The sequence below is a fragment of the Denticeps clupeoides genome, unplaced genomic scaffold, assembly GCF_900700375.1.
Source record: "Denticeps clupeoides unplaced genomic scaffold, fDenClu1.1, whole genome shotgun sequence".
NCBI classification, from domain to species: Eukaryota; Metazoa; Chordata; class Actinopteri; order Clupeiformes; family Denticipitidae; genus Denticeps; species Denticeps clupeoides.
The window spans coordinates 6673-30039 of record NW_021630058.1 but is presented as its reverse complement, the minus strand read 5'-3'; the positions used below and the strand labels follow the sequence as shown (position 1 = coordinate 30039).

Sequence of the window (23367 nt, the reverse complement as noted above, 5' to 3'; positions counted from 1 at the left end):
TATGTTTGCATAGATCTTTATTTTTATTTTTTTTGTAGAATCTATATTCTGCATATGGACATCAATTAAATAAAGAGGAAACAAATCAAAAATAAAAAGGTGGAATGATCTTTAAATTACCAGTAAATGCTGCTGCAACGTACAAAAATAGGCCTCGTTTTCCACTGCCCGCCCCCTGTAGTGTGAGCAGATGACCCCAGTGGAAAGGTCACAAGAGGTCAGACTGGACGAAAGTACCTGTGTGTGTGTGTGTGTATGTGTGTGTGAGAGAGAGAGAGAGAGAGAGAGAGAGAGAGAGAGAGACCCACATTCGCTCGTCTGTTCGGGTCGGGGAGCAGCTGGACTTGACCGCGTGGACACGTCCAGTCTTTGGTTAAAAACCCTCGACACGCAGGGAACAGTCGCCACGTGGGAAAGGACGAAACGTCACAGCAATAAATCACAATAACTGATAATAAACAGGCGCTTGGTGGACGGAGGGACGCTTCACTCCCCTCGTCCTGATAAATGCTTCTGTTTTACGAAAAAAAAAAAAAAAAACCTCTAAAAAGCATAATAATATTGAAGATATCACATCAGATAAGAGATTTAAAATCAATTTTACAGCCATCCATGATTTCACAGCATTTATTCAAATTTGTGTAAAAGTGTCCTCACAACTGATATTTATTATATATATATATAGAGAGAGAGAGAAGGAAATCTCTTCTTAACCCTGGGGGTCAAAGTGCATACAGAGAGCCCGGGACTCTCCTCTGACTGCATACACAACATGACGAGGATTTTTTTATGTGATGGGCGGGGTGACGTAATGCGGGACCAGGTCCTCCGGCCCAGCAGCCGCTCTGGGTTTGTAGGTTCTGTTGGCTCGTACTGAGCTCCGGACCGGCTGCTGGGCCCGCGGGCGCCCGGTTCCGGAACGTCTCGCTGCGAGGCGGTGAAGAACCGCAGCGGTCCTTGTTATTTTAACGTTCAGGAAGTTGAGTTGAGCCCTTTATTCTAAATTTACATGTAAATTTCACTCAGCCACGCCCCTCGGCTGCAGTACTGACCACGCCCTCCAGATGCAGAACATCTCCGCATGTCTGAGGTGGAAACGACTCAGCAACTGTCCTGAACACACACACACACACACACACACACACACACACACCCAAGAACCCAAGTTGAGATCCTGGTCCTGATACACACGTGGCTTTAAAAAAACGTCAATCTCACGCGGCAACAGGAGGGTGGGGAAGGCGGGGTTTATTGTGAGAGGCGGGGCGGGAGGAAGCGGGGAAGACAGGAAGTGGGGGTGGAGAGGTTAAAGGGCACTTTGCGTTTTGATGAAGGCAGTCCTCTCGTTGTAGACGTCGAACTCGTCGTTCTCGGACTCCGAGCCGTCCTCCCGCCACACGTCGGGGATGCCGGCGTAGGACACCGCCCGCGCCGCGCCCAGGCTGCGGCCGAGGCCGCGGATGCCGTCCCGGAAGCTGGCGCTGGCCTCGGGCGGCAGCTGCTGCTTGCGGGCGCGGCCGGAGCGGATCTGCAGCGCGGTGAAGACGCCGGCGAAGGTGGCCACGATGAAGGCGCAGCTCAGCACCGCCACGGTGCCGGCCAGCTGGGACGAGCGGCGGGCCGGGCCGGCGCCGGCCGGGCCCCCGGGGGACTCGCGCTCGATCTGGTTGAGGTGCAGGCAGGCCCCGGACGCCGGGTCCAGGTAGTTGTGGGGCGGGCAGGACAGGCAGTCCTGGGCGGTGAGGCCGCGGCAGGTCAGGCAGGGCGGCCGGCACGGCTGGCACGTCTGGACGGAGCTGACGTAGTTCCCCTGCGTGTAGGACAGCGGCTGGGGGCCGGGGGTGAATCCGGGGGGACACGTCCTCACGCAGCCCTGCTGGAACAGGAAGAAGCCTGGACCGCATTCTGAAAGACAGACGCACAGACATTTCTTTTTTAAAAGTGGGCGTGGCTAACCCGCCTTGTTTCTATTGGTTACGGGTGCAGCTTCCCATTAAAACGGTGGGATTCACTGTGACACTGTCTCAGCAGTGAACGATGGGGGCAGTGGGGGCCTAGCGGTTAAGGAAGCGGCCCCGTAAATCAGAAGGTTGCCGGTTCGAATCCCGATCAGTCAACGTAGCAAAGCACCGTCCCCACACACTGCTCCCCGGGCACCCGTCATGGTGCCCACTGTCACCAAGGGTGATGGGTTAAATACAGAGGACACGTTTCACCGTGTGCTGTGCTGCAGTGTCTCACAGTGTGTGTGTGTGTGTATATATATATATATATATATATATAGAGAGAGAGAGAGCGAGAGAGAGAGAGAGAGAGCGAGAGAGAGAGAGAGAGTGAGTGAGTGAGTGAACGTCCTCCTTACTACAACCTCATTCTCAGGATCAGTATTAATGTCTGGTTTCTCATGCTTGCTGTATGTTGTTGAATATCACTTTTCATCCCTCATAACATGCTGCTACTTCCCTTTCTATTCTGTCTGTCACTTCTCATAATCGCTCGATCTAAATAATGTTAGAGGTATTTTTTATTACTCTGTTCTGCTCTTTTTTTTTAAACTGTACTGTATATCGTTATTTCCTCTTATTGCATTGAGCGTGGTTTTAGGAAAAAAAATGGTAATAACGATGGTATTAAGTGGGGTTTGAACCTAAAGTAAAGTAAAGTGAAGTGATTGTCACATGTGATACACAGCAGCACAGCACACGGTGCACACAGTGAAATGTGTCCTCTGTATTTAACCATCACCCTTGGTGAGCAGTGGGCACCATGACAGGCGCCCGGGGAGCAGTGTGTGGGGACGGTGCTTTGCTCAGTGGCACCTCAGTGGCACCTTGGCGGGTCGGGATTCGAACCGGCAACCTTCTGATTATGGAGAGAAAAAAAAAAAAAAAAAGATAGTCATTGTGAAAAATTATGTTCAATATGTGTGTGTACATGCATATATACATTTTATTTATATGTGCAGAAAGGGCCTGAATATAACAGTGTGAAAAAATGAAGGTGATCGGAATACATTCCATGTATACTTGTATTTTTAATACACTCATCCACAGTTTTTTCCAGATTATTTATTTACATCTGCAGTGACCATTAAAATTTCCCACTTGTCGGACTAATATGAGATAAGATCCTTTATTAATCTACTGGCGTGTTGTGAGGTCACTTCTGACTGTTTTACTGCAGTAATGTACGGCCACATGGCGGCGTTGTTGGGGTACAGAGTGGAAACGGGGGGGGTGAGGCAGTACTAAAACACACAGGCTGAAATATGAGGACTGGAGTTCTGGTCTCACATTTTTCAAACAATATTTTAAATTAATTCTCATTGCATGTCATGGAACGTTGCGACCAGCAGGGGTCACTGTGTACACACACTCACCAATACAGTTCTGGTTGAGGTCAAATGTCTTGCAGCTGCTGTTGGAGGGCTGGCTGAGCTCTGAACTGGACGTGTTGAGAACCTCAGGACCGGTTCCATACAGAACCAGAGTAAACTGGGTCAAGGTGCCTGAGATGGGAACATCGCACACACCAACACGGAGGTGAATTCATGTACAAGCGTATGGGTAAAGACACCCCGCCCGAGTAGGGACCTTTCATAGCCGCAGTGTTTATAAAGGGGCCGGATGACCCCTCCCCTGCCAGAACAATTAGTGTTTATAGCAACAGGAATGAGCCACGCCCGCTATTCGCGGCCAGTACAATCGCACTCCCAAGTGTCTAAGAGGATCGCAAATCAACTTCTGCAGGCAGATCATAATACCGAAACACAGCAGGGCCGAAACGGAAAAATAATCCAGTTCAACCAACACACATACAGACAGTCTCAAAAAAAAATCAAAACTTGTAGGAGCAGCGCACCGTAGTCACTGGTTCCAGCCACGTTCTTGATCTCCAGGGTCCAGTCCCCACGGGGGTCCTCATCCCAGGAGTGGGTGGTCATGAAGGCCCAGTCGTTAAAACCCTCTGATGAATAATCATGGGGTCTAATGCATACACACACACACACACAAAGATCAAGTTGTAATCTCAGACATGCATAGATCTAGATCTACATGGATCAGTTCTGAACAGACATGAGCATGAAATCTAGATTTGGGTGGATAAGTGTGTGTGTGTGTGTGTGTGTGTCAGATATTGAATGACTGCTAAATGTCTTACAAATCAGTGTTTACAGGGACAGTCAGGGTTAAGTGTCTTGCTCGGGGACACGTCTTCTGGTCACCCGTCAGTGTGACGGGTGTGTCTCCCTCACCTGGGTGCCAGCAGGGTGGAGCGCGTACCCATGGGGCTGATCAGGTAAATGGCCAGGTTACCCCTGCGGTTGTAGGAGAGTGTGAGGTGGGCCTGGGCGTGTTCCAGGGAGCTCACAAAGTTGGGCTTCGCCAAGCAGCCATCCACACTCTTGCTGATGATCAGGTGACCTCCTATGTTCCTTTAGCGTATGACAGAGGGACAAAGCAGAAGTTTTGATTCGGCTCAGTTAAAGGACTGAAAATATTCTACACAACATAGACGGAGAATCAATTTATGGGCCTGCAGGAATTTTGCTCTGATATATTATAACATGTAAAACCGAGGGAACACTAAAGCAAAATCCATAACAGAGGCGCCTCAGAATCGATGCATCGCCCTGCAGACGTGGACCTTCCTGCATGGACGCGCTCCAGAACATAATGGATTATTTCATAATGACGCCGCTTGGCGGTTTTCTAGTTAAGGAGTGGTGCTGATCTGAGAACAGTACGATTGCCGCCTATTTCAGACATGTTAACGCTCAGCTCACTGACGTATTTAAAACACTGTAGAAAAATTTGCATCGATAATCGTGAGACCAGCGAAGGTTCACACCTCCACCAGACACCGTGTCCAGGTCCATCTCTATACACCGCATCTGGGCCAGTAGGTTGGATAAATTTACTCAAGCCGACGATGACTAGGACGACTGAAGCTGAACCAGATACGTGCTGAAGACGGAAGTAGAACGTACGACCAGGCTGGTTCCTCACAGTCACGGCGCCGAGCAGAAGACTCGCAAGGTCACCGATTTAACAGCAGCAAAGAGGGCAGCGTCCTTCAAACCTCGACTGTAGATGGCGCTACGCGTCCTTGAATACAATCTGGACCGGCCGATCGTGTTCATTTCAGGTCTCGGCGAGTCTCTCATCGCCAGCGGTTAAACTGATGCCGGGCCTGACAGCTGAGGCACGACGTCGATAGCGCGGTGCACCAGGTGCACACGGCACATCTTCCGTGAAATGAACCCAATCAACTGCAGACTCGCCAGCAGCCTCCAGAGTCCACGTGCGGCATAAATGACTGTTACCCGGTTATTATTATTATATTACTGTAAATACGGCCATTTCACCCTGTTACATTATGCACCTGAAGCCCTGGCCACGCCCATAACCCCACCCATTCAGCCCCAAAACACAGCGACGCATCATCTTCCAGTCCTTACTTGGGCTCGGTCACCATGGAGACAACACACTTCTGCTGCGGCCCGACGCTCGTCCAGTTCTGCGCCATGGCAACCATCGCACCGGCATCCAGGAGGCCGTAGCCATACGAGTGGCTGACTGTGAGAGAGACCAGATTTATTTCCCGCAGGGGTCCGAGCGACGGCGCGGCGTGCCGCAGTGGGAGGAGCTACGGGTGGGTACCTCTGCGGCCGACTCCGTTGGTCTTCCAGTCGTCCGTGATGAGGTGCGCTGGGCGAGATGTCCGCACCACCAGATGCTGCATGTCCCTCCAGGAGAGGTTCTTACTGTGGAGGAACACAGACAGCAGCTAAAAGGGACCGGTCCTCGTGCTCTTTCCACCAAAACTCAGACCTTCACATTTCACTCAACCAAACAAAAGCCGGGATTAACGGAGCAGAATTCCCAGATCAGGCTCCCCAAACGAGCCGCATCTATACAGTTAAACTGGCATGTCGAGTGGGCGCCAAGCGGCTCCTTGGCATCTAAACCGCGTCTCATCAGAGCGCCGGTTCAAAGCCGAGCGCTGGACGTGGCGCGAGACAGCGTCAGGTCTGGAACTCCTGGTGGATCTTGAACATCTGAAGGCCTTCGGACCATTATTATGGCTTCTGCGCCACCCCCATTCCTGAATTTCCCTGCATGCGCCGGCCAATCAGCCGGGGTTACTGCAGAATAAGCGGTCGCGTGGACACGCCCACACTCTGGATTTGGAAAACACGCTCACATTTACCGCGTTCATATCAACAGAGCTGCTCTTAACACCCAAAACCATGCGCGCGTCCTGTCGTCTTCGACCTCGACGAAATGTCCCATACGGCACGCCGCGGCCACCAGGGTGACCCGGCAGGCCCCGGAAGTGTGACGAGATGCCAGCCCCACCGAAGCACTGGGCTTTACGGTCACGTCAAACGAGATTTAAGTGGGATTTCCTCGCCGGAGTAATTCCCAGCCACGTTAGAAGCGAGCGGCTCCAGATTCCTCGGAATTTCCGGCGACCGAACAAGCTGTACAAAACAGGGCCGGGACGTGATGACTTGCACCGGCGTGGCATCGTAATCAATAAGTTTTACATCCAATTTACACCACCAATGACGAGAAGAACTAAAATGAGCTCCTGCGGTCGTGTATACGGTTTAAAAAAGCGGTCGCGAGCGGTGATGAATGAGGCAGAACCGAACCGTTCTGACTCGGCAGATTTTCGGCGTTTTCTAAAGACCCTCTGGAACGATTGGAGGCTCAAGGTCACCCGGCAGCGGGGAGATTAATTCTCTCTCTGCGCCCCTGGGCGTCTCACACTGGTCGTACGTACGGCCGTGTTCGGCGGCGGGACTCACTTTGCCTCCAGGGCGAGGGCGATGATGCCGGCAGCGAGGGGGGCGGAGGCCGAGGTCCCGGTGTGGGAGTCGGTGCACTTCTGCCTCAGATCTGTGGTGACCTGGGGAAGGAGAGCCGGTCAGTAGAACCCGACGGAGAACCCGCGCGAGACGGCGTGAGGGGCGGACTCACGATCTGCTTCTCGTTGATGTTGCCGGAGCTGTAGGTGGTGGCGAGGGTGGAGGAGCAGGCCTCGCTGTACCACGGCACGTTGCCGTACTGGGTGCTGCTGCTGATGGAGAGGGTGTAGATGCTGTTGGTGTAGCCGTCGCAGTTGCAGCTGTCCTTCTCCCGGCCGCCGTTACCCGACGCCCAGACGAAGATGGAGCCCAGGCCGCCGCGGCCCTGAAACCGACACGCACTTCATCACCACTGGACGCCGAGACACCGACCGGAGAAAATGTTCAGAAGCAGACCGGACGGGGCTACAGACGACCGGGGACCGGATACAAATCAAACTGCAAAGCTGCCACGCCCTGCCACATTTACAGCATTTACCAGACGGCCGTATCCAGAGCCACTTACAACGTGCTTCCATGTCACCATGGATGAAGTGATCAGTTCTGGTTCACCAGGACCACCAACTATGAATACAACCTTTTTATTCACTCTGTTCTAGTTTCTATACAGAAGTCAGACAAGAAGAAGGTTACAAGTTCATCTAAATCTTCTCTAAAGAGGAAGGTGTTGAGCTGCCATGTGAAGGTGCTCAGTGACTGAGCTGGAAGTTCATTCCACCACCGAGGGGCCAAGACGGAGAAGAGTCTAGATGAGCGTCTTCCTTTTACCTTCAGAGATGGAGGGACCAGGCGAGCAGTACTGGAGGCTCGGAGTATACCAGGTGCAGTGTGAGGTATAATAAGGGCTGTGAGGTATGATGGTGCTACTCCATGTTTGGCTTTGTAGGCCAGCATCAGTATTTTGAACCTGATGCATGCAGCTACTGGGAGCCAGTGGAGGAACGTAGCAGAGGGGCGGTGTGGAGAACTTGGGAAGGTTGAAGATCAGTCGTGCTGCTGCATTTTGTATTAGTTGTAGAGGTTGGATGGAACATAGTTGTAGACCAGCTAGAAGGGAGTTGCAGTAGTCCAGTCGTGAGATTACTAAGGACTGAACCAGGATCTGGGAGGCCTGGGTTGATAAGGGCGGATTCGTCTGATATTGTAGAGAAGGAATCTACATGAGCGGGAAAGACTGCTGATGTGAGTCGAGAAGGAGAGTTGGTTGTCTATCGAACGTGATCGTTCGTTAGCAGCCCACGCCGGCCAGCGAGCATCAGGGTCCGGATGCAGCGTTACCTCGGTGACGCCGCGCAGGAAGGCTTCCTTCGCCAGTTTGGCCGGCCCGTCCACCGTCTTCCCATCATCCTCTGGGCCCCAGCTGGCGCTGTAGATGTGGATGTGCTGAGGATTCCGGCTCAGGGACTGCGCCTCCACCATGTCTGTGACCTCACCGTCCAGCATCCGGACTCCTGCACGCAGAGACACACAGAACCAGAACCAGCGTGTAAACAAGCGGGCGAGAAATTCCAGAGGGTATGTGGGCGGGGCATCTGCGCATCACCACGCCCCCTGAAAGCTGCACTGTATCCTGCGGGAGGAAACTGTTTAGGGGCTAAACGGAGCGCCTAAATGAAAACGTTTGAGCGGCTCGGCATCAAAGCTTCCAGCAGCTCTGTAGTGGAGGACAGAGGCGTGAGGAGACGCATAATTACAGAGCTGAGACACCAGCGGCAGGACGGGGCGCCTGGTGAGACCCCCAGATGAACCGAGCAAACGGAAAAAACGGCAAGTATCATCCCTGCACTACACAAGAAGAAATACATTAAATGTCTAAATATTAATGGAACATTTTGTATTTGTTAAATATGTGAAACATGGATATAAATACAATAAAAAAAACACACACACACACACACAGCTGCTCTTTCTTAGTGTGTGTGTGTGTGTGTGTGTGTGTGTGTGTGTTTTTTTTCCAGAAAAGGAACAGTCCCATGGGGGCTTGTGGTATAAAGCAGCGCAGCATATAATTAATTCATGAAACAAAAGACGAGCATGCATGCAGTGTGTGCACACGTACACACACACACACACACACACAGAAATGTGTCTCTGGATCATTCAAATCAATTCCTCATGAGTTAAAAGCCCAGAAGTGAGGAAGTGTTCCGGTGGGACGTGTTAACGCTCCGTTCAGAGGCTGATCCAAAAACAAACAGAGACAGGGAGGGTGTGTGTGTGTGTGTGTGTGTGTGTGTGTGTGTGTGTGTGTAATTAAACTGATAGTTAGACAAAGACACACCACATGCCAGAGAGTGAGTGCTGGTGAATTTTGATTTGCTCACCTCCAATCCTGGCGTCATAGGCCACACCCACTCCACAAATACCGTTGTTGGCCACAGCTGCCACCTCGCCGGCACAGCGCGTCCCGTGTCTGCGGAGAGGAACATGAAAGCGTCACCCATCCTGTCTCGGGGATCAGAACCTCAGGTTCTCTCTGTAGCAGAGCGTGGTATCCCGATTTACAGCCCGACAGAGTAAACTGGGTGGTGGTAGCCTAGTGGGTAACACACTCGCCTGTGAACCAGAAGACCCAGGTTCAAATCCCACTGACTAACATTGTGTCCCTGAGCAAGACACTTAACCCTGAGTGTCTCCAGGGGGGGACTGTCCCTGTAACTATAAAAAGTAAACTGAAGTGATTGTCACATGTGATACACAGCAGCACAGCACACGGTGCACACAGTAAAATGAGTCCTCAGCATTTAACCATCACCCTGAGTGAGCAGTGGGCAGCCATGACAGGCGCCCGGGGAGCAGTGTGTGGGGACGGTGCTTTGCCCAGTGGTACCTCAGTGGCACCTTGGCAACCTTCTGATTACGGGGCCACTTCCCACCACTGCCCCAAATGTAAACTGGTCAGTCCACCAGAGATCTAATTTCTAATTTCCTGAAGAATCAGCAATGACCTGAAACCCGACACCATACAGAACAGTAGAAGGTCAGGAACAGGGCGTCATGGAAGGTATCATCACCATCCATTCCATCTGCATGGGTGTGAGGATCTTCTGAACACCGATCACCACATCAGGACAGAGACACCTGAGCCAACGCCGCACCTCCTGAAACCCAAACTGGCGAAAGGAAGCCGAGCCGCGTGGCGAGTCAGCAGGCACCACGGGTACAGAAGCGGTGGAGGAGTTGAGAAGGATCAGAGCTGCTCAGACGCTCCACATCTTCAGTGCTCCTGACTGGAGGAAAGGTGGAGGAGCAGCAGCACCAGGCTGCAGAAACCCCTGACACACACCGCAGGCTGTCAGAACACGGTCGTCTCACATGCCTGGTTACGGTGTGTGTGTGTGTGTGTGTGTGTGTGAGGAGCCTGCAGCACTGGAGTGCAGTGGGGGAGAAACACGGCCGTCACAAACACACACGGGTCACCACGATTCCACGATCAATCACAGAAAAACGGTGTTGGAGTTTTATTTTCTGGTTATTTCTAATAAAAAAATAATAATAATAATAATCAATCTGGATTGATTTATTATGTGAATCAGGACGGTTCCACCATTCACCATTTTCATATTCAGACTGAGGATGATATGATCATGACCATCGGGAAAAGGTCACAGATTCTGACCCCCATGCTGAAGATGGGGTTGCCAGGAGACCCGCAGGCAGTAACCGAGATAGGGAGACGCACGGGTCACCCGTGGCAACCGATTCCGGACGACACTGTGCCAGGCGCTTATCGTGGTGTCTCAGCCCAGTGCATTCTGGGACGTTGGAGCACCGGCAGGACTCCACGGCTGGGGCTGGTGAACGTCTGAACACCCCAGCTGAGAGTTCTTACACCTCCTCATCCTCAGTTGGAGACTCGTGTTACTCCTGGGTTCAGCCAATCAGACGCACAAGCGTAGCCAGAGGAGAGCATGCTGGGTAAAAAACAGACGAGTGTGGGATTACCGAGCACAGAGGCAGCTCAGGTCCCACCAGAGCTGCGGACGAAACATCTGTACAGGCAGAAAAGACCTCTTTATATCACACACACGGGGCACAACGACATAAAAATAATCAACCATTTCACAGATATGAACGTACTAATAATTGATCACAATCTAATATGGGCTGCACGATTTGAGGAGCTGTATTCGGACCATTTCTCTGTGCTAATCAGGTCCTGGTTGATTAAATCGCAGGTAGAACCGCAGCACGAGTTCAGCTGTCTGCATTTTCACTCGGTTTTGCGCGGTTGTGGTTGGAGGACCTCGTTAGGATGAATCTGAACTGTAGAACCTCCTCACAGGCCACAGAGGAATCTGCAGACTGCTCATTAAATGTTACACACACACACACACACACACACACACACACACACACACACAGACCCCTTCAGCACGTTCCCCTTCATTTTGCGAGCCGAGCTCAGCACTTTTCGCTGAGGAGCGTCTCCTCGCATCTAAATAAGCGGCAGAGAGTAAAACTCCACCCATCAAACACCCATCCGCTCTGTGAGACGACCGCACCCATCCGGCAGAGTGTGTGTGTGTGTGTGTGTGTGTGTGAGATAGTTGGACCACAGTAAAGGTTTCATTAGAATAACCGGAGTAAGGATGGGAAAATGGTGTAATTTACCTATCGGGCCGCCTACTCACTGGTCCATTGTTCAGTGCGGAACCTGAAACCCTGGAACCGGTTTACATGACGCCGTGCGTCTGTCTGACTATTTTGTGCTCAAAGTTGACTTTATTTGAACTTTGACCTCTGCACGCTGTGCCATATTGTCAGGCGCCCTACAGAGCAGCTCTGAAGCGCAGACGGAGGAGAAGTTGATTGCAGCAGTGGGTGTGGTCGAGATGGGCTTGTCTGCAGAGGACCTGACGTAGCATGAGATCTGCAGGCCACGGCAGGGCGGAGAACAAACCGGCAGCAGTCAAGTTGCACCGAGAGCGAATGTTGAAATAGATGATGGCGTAATTACTATATCCAGTTGTAATAATTTAACCAAATACGTGATTGGTGCCACGCCTACTTTTTGCTTTCTGATTGAAGCACTGCTGCATTACACGTTCATCTGTTCAAACAATGACACGCAAGTATAAACAACATGTTCTATGTCCAGCCATCATAGCGCTCAGGAAGGAGACGGCTCCTCAGTCCGAGAGACGAACGTGTTCTGGTGCGGAATGTGCGCATCAACCCCCGGAACAAAAGCAAAAGAACCTTGAGAAGATGGCGGCTGAAGCTGGTAAGAGTGTAGCACCATCCACAGTGAAACGCAGTGCGGAAAAAGCCATTAACTCCAAAAGCCACGTAAAAAAGCCACACAGGGACAAAGACCCTAGTTTCTGGGGACATGTCCTGTGGTCTGACGAAACAAAACTGAACAGTTTGGCCATAATGACCATCGTCATATTTGGAGGAAAAAGGCCACCATCCCACCTGTGAAGTACGGAGGTGGCAGCACCGTGTTGTGGGTGTTTTGCTGCAGGGGGGACTGGTGCACTTCACTTGAAACCCTGAAGTCAAAGCCTGGGTACACATGGGTCTTCCAAACGGACCATGACCCTGAGCATTCTGCAAAGTGGGTTACAAAGCGGCTTAAGGACAAAGTCCAATGTTTCGGAGTGGCCATCACAAAGCCCTCATCTCAATCCCATAGAAGACTAGTGGTCAGAGCTGAAAAGACGTGTGAGAGACATATCCTGACTCGGTTACACCAGTTCAGTCAAGAGGAACGGGCCACAATTCCATTAAACTGTTACGACAAGCTTGTGGAAGGAGACCCACGGCGTTCGCGTCAAGTCAAGTGGTTTGAAGGCGATTCTACCAAACACAAAGCAAACGTATGTAAACTTTTGACTTTGAAGAAAGTAATAACAAAGATATAAGGAAAAATTATTTTGACATTTGGCAAAAAGAAATTATTTTGGGAATCTGAACAGGCCTAAAATTGATCAGGTTCAGTATGATTCAATGTAATAATACAGTATTTTATACCGCGCGTAAATGTTCGGTTTGAACTGTATATTGTCATGTTGCTGCTACTTGTTTGTCTAGTTTGCCTCGACCTGCACGATATTGTGTGTCGGAGCACAACATGTCGTGTGTTATTCCATATGCACCATTTTTTTTGCACACTGCGAATCCCTGAATGAAATCTCGTCTCTCCGTGTACTTGTACAAGGTGAGAGGACCATAAATTTGACTTTGACACTGAGCCTCCATTAACATTTACAGCATTTACCAGATGCCCTTATCCAGACAGACTTACAGTAGTTACAGGGACAGCACCCCCCCTGGAGACACTCAGGGTTAAGAGTCTTGCTCAGGGACACGATGGTAGTAAGTGGGGTTTGAACCTGGGTCTTCTGGTTCATAGGCGAGTGTGGTACCCGCTGGGCTTCTACCACCCTTCACGTCGCGTTTGGTCCAAAACAAGAATAACGTAATGCGGCACATTCAAAAATCATGGCTCGCCCATCCCTACACGAGAAGGTGTACGGATGTGGTCCAGCGACGTACCGGTTGTCGTTGACTTGTGTGTATCGCGGCTGAGGATCCGGATCTCCATCGTTCACATCATAACTGGCATCGGGATCCTGCAAAAAATAAATAAAACGATCCGCATCAAGACGAGAGGAGACATGGAGGGAACGAGGGGTCGAGTCGTTGGGTTCGGATGCTCACATAGTTGTTGATGAGGTCTGGGTGATTCTTCTCAATGCCGTCGTCCAGGATGGAGACCACCACGCCCTTCCCGGTGAAGCCCTGTTCCCACGCTCCCGTGGCGTTCAGGTCGTGGCGATTCGGGTTCAACTGATGGAGGGGAAAAAAAAAAAAAAAACGTGTGAGGGACACGTCCACAGCAGGATTTCTTCTTAAAAGTTTGTTTTCTGTTGACTTATTCCTGTCAGGCTGCTGCTATTAAATGATTCATGATCCCAGATTTCCATAAGCAAACGACATCGGAAAACTGCAGGAACCCGGAGATCCAACATCAATCATTCATGAAAGAGCGGAAAAGTTCCAGCAGTGAGAAGTTCTGAGAAGAGTCACAACTCCAGCTGATAAATGTCCCCATTCTGACACCAACTGCAACACCTCCACTATACCACCAATCTGCTCCACTTTCACCACATACACCACACCTCTGATCTTCTCCAGCTCCTCCACATACAATATAGCCCCACCACCTACACTGCCAATCTTCTCCACCTGCACCACATACACTACACCACAGATCTTCTATGGTTCCTCCACATGAAATATACCTCAACTGCCAATCTTGTCCACCTTCACCACACCTCCGATCATCTCCAGCTCCTCCACATACAATATAGCCCCACCACCTATATTGCCAATCTTCTCCACCTGCACCACATACACTACACCACCGATCTTCTCCAGCTCTTCCACATACACCGGCCCCCTTATACTGCAGCACTACTCCCCTACACCACCTACAGGATCACCAACCCCCAACATGAAGCAATATATCGCTGGTCCCCCGAACCACCTACATTACTGGACAAAAGTTTTGAAGCAGAGCATTCTGGGAGCTGACCTCTCCCACCCAGAGGGACACTCCGCCTCAAATCAGAGGAGCGGAAAATTGAATTCATCCACCATGGTGCCCTCTGAGGACCACCTGACCAACCTATATACTTCATACACACACACACACCCCTGCTCTCAGTCTGTGTGTGCGCATTAGCATCTGGGTAAGAAGTTTGGACTTTGGGGCAGTGGTGGCCTAGCGGCCCCACAATCAGAAGGTTGCCGGTTCGAATCCCGATCCGCCAAGACTGAGCAAAGCACCGTCCCCACACACTGCTCCCCGGGCGCCTGTCATGGTGCCCACTGCTCACTCAGGGTGATGGTTAAATGCAGAGGACACATTTTCAATGTGTGCACCGTGTGCTGTGCTGCTGTGTGTCACGAGTGACAATCGCTTCACTTTAACTTTAACTCCATCGTACGCTACGTCAGTCCTGGGTGGTGGGTGTGTCTTACGTGTGCAATAATCATATCGACCACCAAACAAACAGATGATGATGATGATCAGCTTCTCCGTTGGGATTGCGAAAGCTCTCGCCCTCTCGGGAAACAACACCGCAACAATTCAGTCACACCATTCAGGGGGGGAAGTGTGTGAGTGTGTGAGTGTGAGCATCTGTAGAAAGTACACACTTCAGATGCTCTTGCTGCAGATTTGCTCATCAGATGAAGCCGCCGCCGCCGCAGCAGCAGCATCGTTCACGGCGCCATTCCCACGCTGTTCTGCAGCTAATGAGCAGAAGGGGATTGTGGGAGGCACGCTCCAACCAAACCTTCTGGGTGCTTCTTTCATAATCACCACGCTCTATTTTTACCTGAACACACACACCACACACTTATTACACTTTACTGATGTAACAAGTGTGAAACATGAATTATAAAACTCTCCACGTAACAAGACCTTTCAAACCAAAACGTACACCCAACCGACTGGGCCAGCGGTGGCCTAGCGGTTTAAGAAGCGGCCCCGTAATCACAAGGTTGCCGGTTCGAATCGTGATCTGCCAAGCACCGTCCCCACACGCTGCTCCCCGGGCTCCTGTCATGGTGCCCACTGCTCACTCAGGGTGATGGTTAAATACAGAGGACACGTTTCACTGTGTGCACCGTGTGCTGTGCATCACTTCCTTTTTTTTTTTTAAATTTTAAACAGAACTGCAGCTCCGGCCCTCAAACACAAGGGGGCATCAGAGACCCCGGCCTCTAATTTATGGTTACACACTGCCACGACGCGTTTAACGACTAACTCGCCACGACCTTCATTTACAGGACGGTGACGGTGTGGACATGTCCAGGAGATGTAGGGTCATGGATGGGACGGGGGGGATTGTACGATCTCCATTAACGGTTGTTGTGTTTGTGTCTATTTTACGTTTAAACTGAGACGCGCGGCTGCTGAGGCGCCGGGACGTGGAAGCGATCGAGGCGACGCCGCACGACGAAACTGGAGAGCAGAGAAATGGCGGGAAATTGAGCGGAGGAGGGTTGGGAAGTGTGCTGCACCTTTACAACCAAAGCAACGTGTAGCAAATGATGCCGCGGTGTTAGATGCTTCAGTCTGGCAATATCAGAAAAAAAACAATAATAATCGGTCGTAACTTTAAATTGTTCAATATGGGAAAGTATATTGTGATTTTCTATTTTTGTCCTCGGCGTGGAGAACATTCACCTGCATTCACATAAATTCAACCGTTCAAATGAAGGTGATAGAACGTTGAAAAGTGACGTGATTGTCATTGTGAGACACTGCAGCGCAGCACACGGTGACACGGTGAAATGTGTCCTCTGTATTTAACAATCACCCTTGGTGAGCGGGAACTGATTACTGGCCGTATAATCGGTGCATCGTGATGCAGACGTGGATAATTCTGCATGGATGTGGTGCAGAACATAATCAATTACATCATAATCACGTTGTTGGTGATTTTCTGACGGCGGCATGAAAATGCTTGTTAAAAAGGCTGTTTTCTGTTGTTCTGGTCTGTGATTGGTTGGTTTTCTTTATAACAAGAGCGCCAAGAGTTGAGCGAGCGTGCAGGTGAAGTAGATCTCTGCACAAAATTTCACGCTGTGTTCGCTCAAATGTGGCACAACTATACCAAGTAGGGTACAAGTAGATCCCGCCATCCCGCCGGGGTACATTTACGGCATTTGGCAGACGCCCTGATCCAGAGCGACTTACAACGTGCTTCCATGTCACCATGGATGAAGTGGTCAGTTCTGGTTCACTAGGACCCCCAACTATGACTACAATCTTTTTATCACTCTGTTCTAGAAGTCAGACAAGATGAAGGTTACAAGTTCATCTAAATATTCTCTAAAGAGGAAGGTGTTGAGCTGCCGTGTGAAGGTGCTCAGTGACTGAGATGGAAGTTCATTCCACCACCGAGGGGCCAAGACGGAGAAGAGTCTAGATGAGCGTCTTCCTTTTACCTTCAGAGATGGAGGGACCAGGCGAGCAGTACTGGAGGCTCGGAGTATACCAGGTGCAGTGTGAGGTGTAATAAGGGCTGTGAGGTAGGATGGTGCTACTCCATGTTTGGCTTTGTAGGCCAGCATCAGTATTTTGAACCTGATGCGTGCAGCTACTGGGAGCCGGTGGAGGGAACGTAGTAGAGGGGTGGTGTGGAGAACTTGGGACGGTTGAAGATCAGTCGCGCTGCTGTATTTTGTATGAGTTGTAGAGGTGGGATGGTACATAGTGGTAGACCAGCTAGAAGGGAGTTACAGTAGTCCAGTCTTGAGATTACTAAGGACTGAACCTGGGTTGACAGATAAGGGCGAATTCATCTGATATTGTAGAGAAGGGTACAAGTAGATCCCGCCATACCGCCAGGGTACAAGTAGATCCCCACCCAATGAATCACGATGCATCAATATTGAGGCATTGATGATCGGAATCGAATCATGAGACCAGTGAAGGTTCACACCTCTAGTGCTGTTAGTGGGCGTGGTCACGATTGTGTACAAGGGGTATTAGGAGAGTAGAGAAGGGAGGGAAACGGAGGAGATGGACGCTGCGCTATACCCTCATTAACTTTGTTCATAAAAACATCATTAAAGTTCAGAACTAATTACACACCAACTAAAAAGGGCCGGAGGGCAGAACGGTACCTGCAAGTAGCCACTTGCTTGTACCTGTTAATCTGTGTAGATCCTGACCTCACGTCTGACTGGTGGTTCTCAGCAGTCGCGTGTTTATTCCTCGCAGGCAGGTCTGAGTAATAATATGGTGTTCTCGGTGGAGCTCGGCTGTTACATGAAGGTGTGAGTTGAGGTGGAGCAGGGATTATAGGCAGGTAAACACAGCTGCGGCGGCCATTATTCTAGCACGCACAGGCGCGCACACACGCACACACGCACACACACGCATGCACGCACACACACACACACACACACATGCACACACACACGCACTAAACTAGAGCGATGAAGCTAGTCCGCTTGGAAACATGCAGGGACACAAACACACACAGACACACACACACACACACTAAACTAGAGCAATGAAGCTAGTCGGCATGGAAACATGCAGGGACACACACACACACACACACACACACACACACACACCTTAAACTAGAGCGATGAAGCTAGTCCGCTTGGAAACATGCAGGGACACAAACACACACAGACACACACACACACACACTAAACTAGAGCAATGAAGCTAGTCGGCATGGAGACATGCAGGGACACAAACACACAGACACACACACCACACACACACACACCTTAAACTAGAGCGATGAAGCTAGTCCGCTTGGAAACATGCAGGGACACAAAACACACACCACACAAAAATTGCCAACAATGGGCTTCATTCATCAAGCCTTTCAAACCCCATTCATTAACTCTGCAGAAAGGAACAAAAAAACTTCCAGAACATTGTTCTGCATTCTTGTTGGACTATAAAACGAACCCGAACCCGCTCATTTCAAGACTAATTAAAGCGGAATAACGTTCTTTTGCAGCGTTTTTTTGGCCTCGATCCGCAACGTAAGGCCGTCGGAGACAGACATCGTGGTGCCGTTTCTGAGACCACCGAGGCCGGTAATAACAGCGAAGTAAAAACAGGACCATTTCAGAGAGTACTTAACCAACACACACACACACACACACACACACACACAGCTGTTTTGTGTTTGTCTGGCTACATTAATGAGCTCTCGTCTGTCTTACATAATTGCAGCATTAACAAGGCCAGAAGAAGCCAGAAAACGGCTCGTAATTAAAAGCGAAACGCAGACTTCACTCCACATTCCTGCATGAGTCTCCACACGTACGGCCCACCGCCGCAGCTTCCACGGAAGTGACTGCAGGGGAAAACGCCCCTGTGGGTGCAGATGGTGGGTGAAGATTATCTGGAGTCGCGTCTCGTCACCGCGTCTTTCTATCTGAGCCAGTAAAACCAGCAACAAGACAGAGGAACCCATGCCAGTCGCGAGTTGGAGAGCCTGGACGGAGCAGATCAAATGACCTCTGACCTTTAAGTGTAAAAACTCACCAGGTACCACTGCTGAGCGAACTTGGGGTCGGTGGGCTCTGAATAAACGTCCCTCTTCACCCGGCGCTTCACCACCTGCTGCTCCAACCACGTGACCTACAAGGGAGACACACGCACCACGAATGAGGCAGATACATCACAGTTAGAAAGACATTTCTGTCCACTGATGGACATTTTGTGGGACGTGCTTTGGTTCAGTTGGCAAAAAACGAAATAAAAGCATGAAATTTGGAAATGCTGTATCTGTTTAGCACACACACACACACACACACACACACACACACACGGTCGTCCAGCTCCTCCCATGTTCCTATGATTCGCTGAGTGGAGAAAAAGGGCGGAGCTCCAGCACCATTCGCGACATTCTGAGGTGAAACGAGGGTCATGGTCCAAGCGGGAAGAGGGACTAAATTCAGCTACTATTACACACACACACACACACACACACACACAAATTTACGATGCAAACAATCAGATGGAAATAGAACAATGTGAGAGAGGAGTTCAGGTTTTCTTATGATCTTCTCATCACCTTCCTCTAGTATGATGACGCATAAAGACAGAGAAGACTTGCACAGATAACCCAGAATGCACTGGGCAACGCGACCGGTGTAAAAATGAGCATCATGTGACACGCACACGAGACCAGGCTGTCGGCTTGGTGAGAAGGAATGAAATCACCATCTTTTCCTCAGGAAATCTTCTCTTATTAGACGTGATCCATAACGGAGATGATTTGTAGATGAATTATCAGACCCTGGCCTACATCAGAGGCACATCAGTCATCATTGATTTGACAATGTGCTTCTGAGCGTTAACGTCCCTGCCTTCATTTATTACCTCCTCTGCTCTCAATTAACCCTCCTCATGACCTCCGCCGCTGCATTTAAAGCTCCTTCAGAGTGCTGAGACGAAGTCTTGTGAGAAGCGTCTGGTGTCTCCTGCGTCATCAGAAGCGCTCCAGTCGAACAGGGAACGTTTATTTGCAGTGGCAGGGCCACCCCGAGTCACCCGGTCAAGTAAACAGTAAAAAGACCTCCATCTCTCTTCTCCTCATCCACAGAACATGTGTTCCAACCAGCTTGGGCATCTCCACCCGACGTCAGCAGCATCGTAATTCCACCACCCCTCACGGCACCAACTTCTCACCACTAGTTACTGAAAACCAGCAGCTTGTGAAGCTGGTCCAAGACGGAAGAGCACAAAGTCCCAGGTTGGAACCCCACCATCGTGTCTCCAGGGGGGGGGACTGTCCCCGTCACTACTGACTGCAAGGCGCACTGGATAAGGACGCCTGGGCATGTTACATCAACCTCTACAGAACGGACTGGACCAGAACACCTAGTTGATTGGGTGCTGACGGGGAGGTTCTGTCCATCCGTGGACGCAGGGATGATGGACTCTCCGACCGGCGCTGCCCGTCAAAACGTCTCAGGTCTGCAGGCAGCTGCCAGGTTTCAGAACGTCCAGGGATGAGAGAACCGGCGAGTTCTCATCTTCTCAGACGAGCTCCTCTCTGAGGAGGCGGCGGCGGGAGCCTGGCAGCAGCAGATGTTGGAGCCCATGATGAATAACACAAGACATCTCCAGCTCCCGCTGGATGGGATCTTCGACCTGCAGAAGACTTTTCTTCCGATTGCAACAGGCAGGAGATGACGAGGTGAGCCTCAGGGCTCCATCTACCACAACATGGCTCGAGAAGGTAGGCCGTAGTTGATGTTTATTCATCACAGAGGGACTTCACATCTATCTTCCATGATGACATCCTTCATCTACGATACAGCTGCAGCTGAAAGCGGAACAAATAATGACGAGTTCATCCTGATACATGAAAAATGCAGAAAACTGACGGATGATATCGGGCTTTTTGTAATGTGAACAACTCGAGATGATAAAGGACGGTCTCCCTGGCGGATGGCCGCGCTTCAGGAGAACCGGCGCCTGGAGTCCCTCGGCTGCGATGAGGGGCGCTGACAGGCCGCTTCTTCACACCGCGGGGTCCTCTCGTCCATCTCGTCCCCGGAGGGGCGGCCGGGCCGGGCGGGGCGGCGGGAGCTCCGATATCGCCGCCAAGTGGAGCCCTGCATCTGACCAGCCGAGGAAATAAAAAAAAAACAAGAAACTACCGGAAAGCAGCTAGTCGCGAGGCAGGGTCCCGGTGAGGTTCCACGGACCTCCTGCTGCTGCTTTACTGGGAGCTGGTCACATGATCACCGGATCAGCGTGGTGGGGGTCATGCGGTGACTAGACGGCGGGCGGAAATGCTCGTTGTAAAACACACACACTTTACCTGCGGTTCCCCCTGCAGTCGAGCGTGGAGACCCCGATGGTCTGACAGGGAGCGCTTCACCACCCGGTGGTGCCGGAAGTGATAGTAGTCGCCGAATACCTGCAAGAAGAAAACACAGGAACTGTAACCAAACACAGACCAGAATCACAGATGGGTCCATGTTACAATCATGAAGACCCAGGTCAGGTCTCCCAACCTTGACCCCAAAAATGCCAGTAGCAAATGACCTCACCATAAATAACGAAAGGCCCGTAACGGCGTGGAACGCAGCGGCAGCGGGCAGCTTTTAGAGTGAAGTGATTGTCACATGTGATACACAGCAGCACAGCACACAGTGAAATTTGTCCTCTGTATTTAACCATCACCCTGAGTGAGCAGTGGGCAGCCATGACAGGCGCCCGGGGAGCAGTGTGTGGGGACGGTGCTTTGCTCAGTGGCACCTTGACGGATCGGGATTCGAACCGGCAACCTTCTGATTACGGGGCCGCTTCCTTAACCGCTAGGCCACCACTGCCCCTAGCTGAGCAGCTGGGCGTCACCATGGCGCTCAGACGTCTGGTTCCAGCTCTCAACATCTCACAGCGGCCAGAAAACGGAGGGAAAAGGGCCGTACACCCAGCTGGGCGTCTACAGCCGCGCGGGGACTTCTGGGTAAAATCCCGCGGCCGTAGTGTAATGGCGCAGCGCCACGTTTGGAGAACTGCTGTTGGGAATAACAGCTGCAGAAACACACACACACACACACACACTGAGATACGGTGAAGGTCATCGTGATAAATCACTGTGACCGCTACAGTCAAGGAGGGATCCAAAACAAAGTCCACAGTGAAGTCTGGACTCTGTGGGAACGTTCTCCGTGGACACAGTGATGCCCGGATCAGGGACTAAAATGACATCTTAATTAGTTCCTAAATTCAACACGAGTCAGAAATACACTGTGGCACGTACATTTACGGCATGTACAGTCAGTAGTTACAGGGACAGTCCCCCCCTGGAGACACTCAGGGTTAAGTGTCCTGCTCAGGGACACGATGTTAGTAAGTGGGGTTTGAACCTGGGTCTTCTGGTTCATAGTCTGACCCTCTAGGCGACTACCACCCGCGTGTAAAGCAGCAGCACGGAGAGCAGCGATTGGCTGGCGATCAACATGCGGTCAGCGCGCCGCAAATTACACAGGCGTCCAAACGCGGCAGCCCAGCACTCGGTCATTAGACTTAATTACGAGATGTGGATCACCGCACACGTTACGGCACTAACACACACACACACACACACACACGAGAAGCCAAATTCCTGTTCTGCACACCTACAAACACCAAGCACTGTTCTGTGCATGTGTGGTGTTGTTCTTCAAGGTTTCTATAACACTGGGATACACACACACACACACACACACACACACACACACACACACACCGCTACGCTGCCAGTCTAGTCAGGCCAGATGTATCCTGTTTACCCAGAACCCCCCACGCCCTGATCTGACAGTAAAATGGCTTTGATGAGGAAGCGTTTTATCCTGAACAGCTCCTCTTCAGAACCGCTGCCATCCAGATAGGACGTCCACCGCCGCGTCATCGTCCCCGCGGCGTCAACATGGCCCCCCTCGCCGGCCGGCGCTCCGCCCTGCACTTATTCAGAGCAGGAGGGGGGGGGGGGGGGAGCAGATAATTCCTCATAATGACGGACCTCCGATGACTCAGGGGACACGCTATCATCACGCGGGGACAAGGACAGGCGGAGACCCCGCCCACTCACCAGAGTCAGCCTTTCACTACGTCTACAATACACACACATTTATCAAAAGGGAAACATGACCTTTAGAATTCAGCTTACTGGAGCGTTCCTCTAACATTACAACGACTTTACTAGACTTTACTCATGAACAAAATCATAAATTAACATAATCTATAAAATAAATAATAAACAAATAAAAACAACAAACAAAAAACCAAAACCAGGTAGCATGTCTCCGACACACACACACACAGTCGGCAGTCCATTTAAACGCATAAGGCTGAGAACCAATCACAGCATGATCCTGGAGCAGGTATAATCCCGCCCACAAATAAAGCCAAAACCAGTAGCATGTCTCTGACACGGAGGCCAAGGGTCACTGCAGTGGACAACACACAGTCACCAAAACCATCTAAC

At 50.9% G+C, this 23367-nt stretch overlaps 1 protein-coding gene across 1 annotated transcript; it reads right to left on the bottom strand.

Annotated features, from left to right (window-relative positions):
- On the bottom strand, positions 1 to 22111 carry furina (furin (paired basic amino acid cleaving enzyme) a). Its single transcript, XM_028968086.1, has 15 exons — positions 21446 to 22111; positions 21214 to 21312; positions 18924 to 19019; positions 13547 to 13675; positions 13382 to 13458; positions 9202 to 9290; positions 8156 to 8328; positions 6990 to 7202; positions 6818 to 6918; positions 5664 to 5767; positions 5462 to 5579; positions 4256 to 4435; positions 3862 to 3986; positions 3380 to 3508; positions 1 to 1905 (listed from the first exon to the last, which is right to left on the bottom strand). Exons 1-15 carry the CDS (start codon positions 21446 to 21448, stop codon positions 1307 to 1309), a joined length of 2235 nt encoding a protein of 744 aa, XP_028823919.1. The 5' UTR covers positions 21449 to 22111; the 3' UTR covers positions 1 to 1306.
- Between the last annotated feature and the right edge of the window lie 1256 nt (positions 22112 to 23367).

What these genes read in the sequence shown, in the direction of transcription:
- furina (XM_028968086.1), bottom strand. An exon ending in GACTGCAGGGGGAACCGCAG is followed by an intron (nt 19,020 to 21,213) that starts GTAAAGTGTGTG and finishes TCTCCCTTGTAG; the next exon opens with GTCACGTGGTTGGAGCAGCA. An exon ending in GCCCTCGCCCTGGAGGCAAA is followed by an intron (nt 5,768 to 6,817) that starts GTGAGTCCCGCC and finishes GTTCCTCCACAG; the next exon opens with TAAGAACCTCTCCTGGAGGG.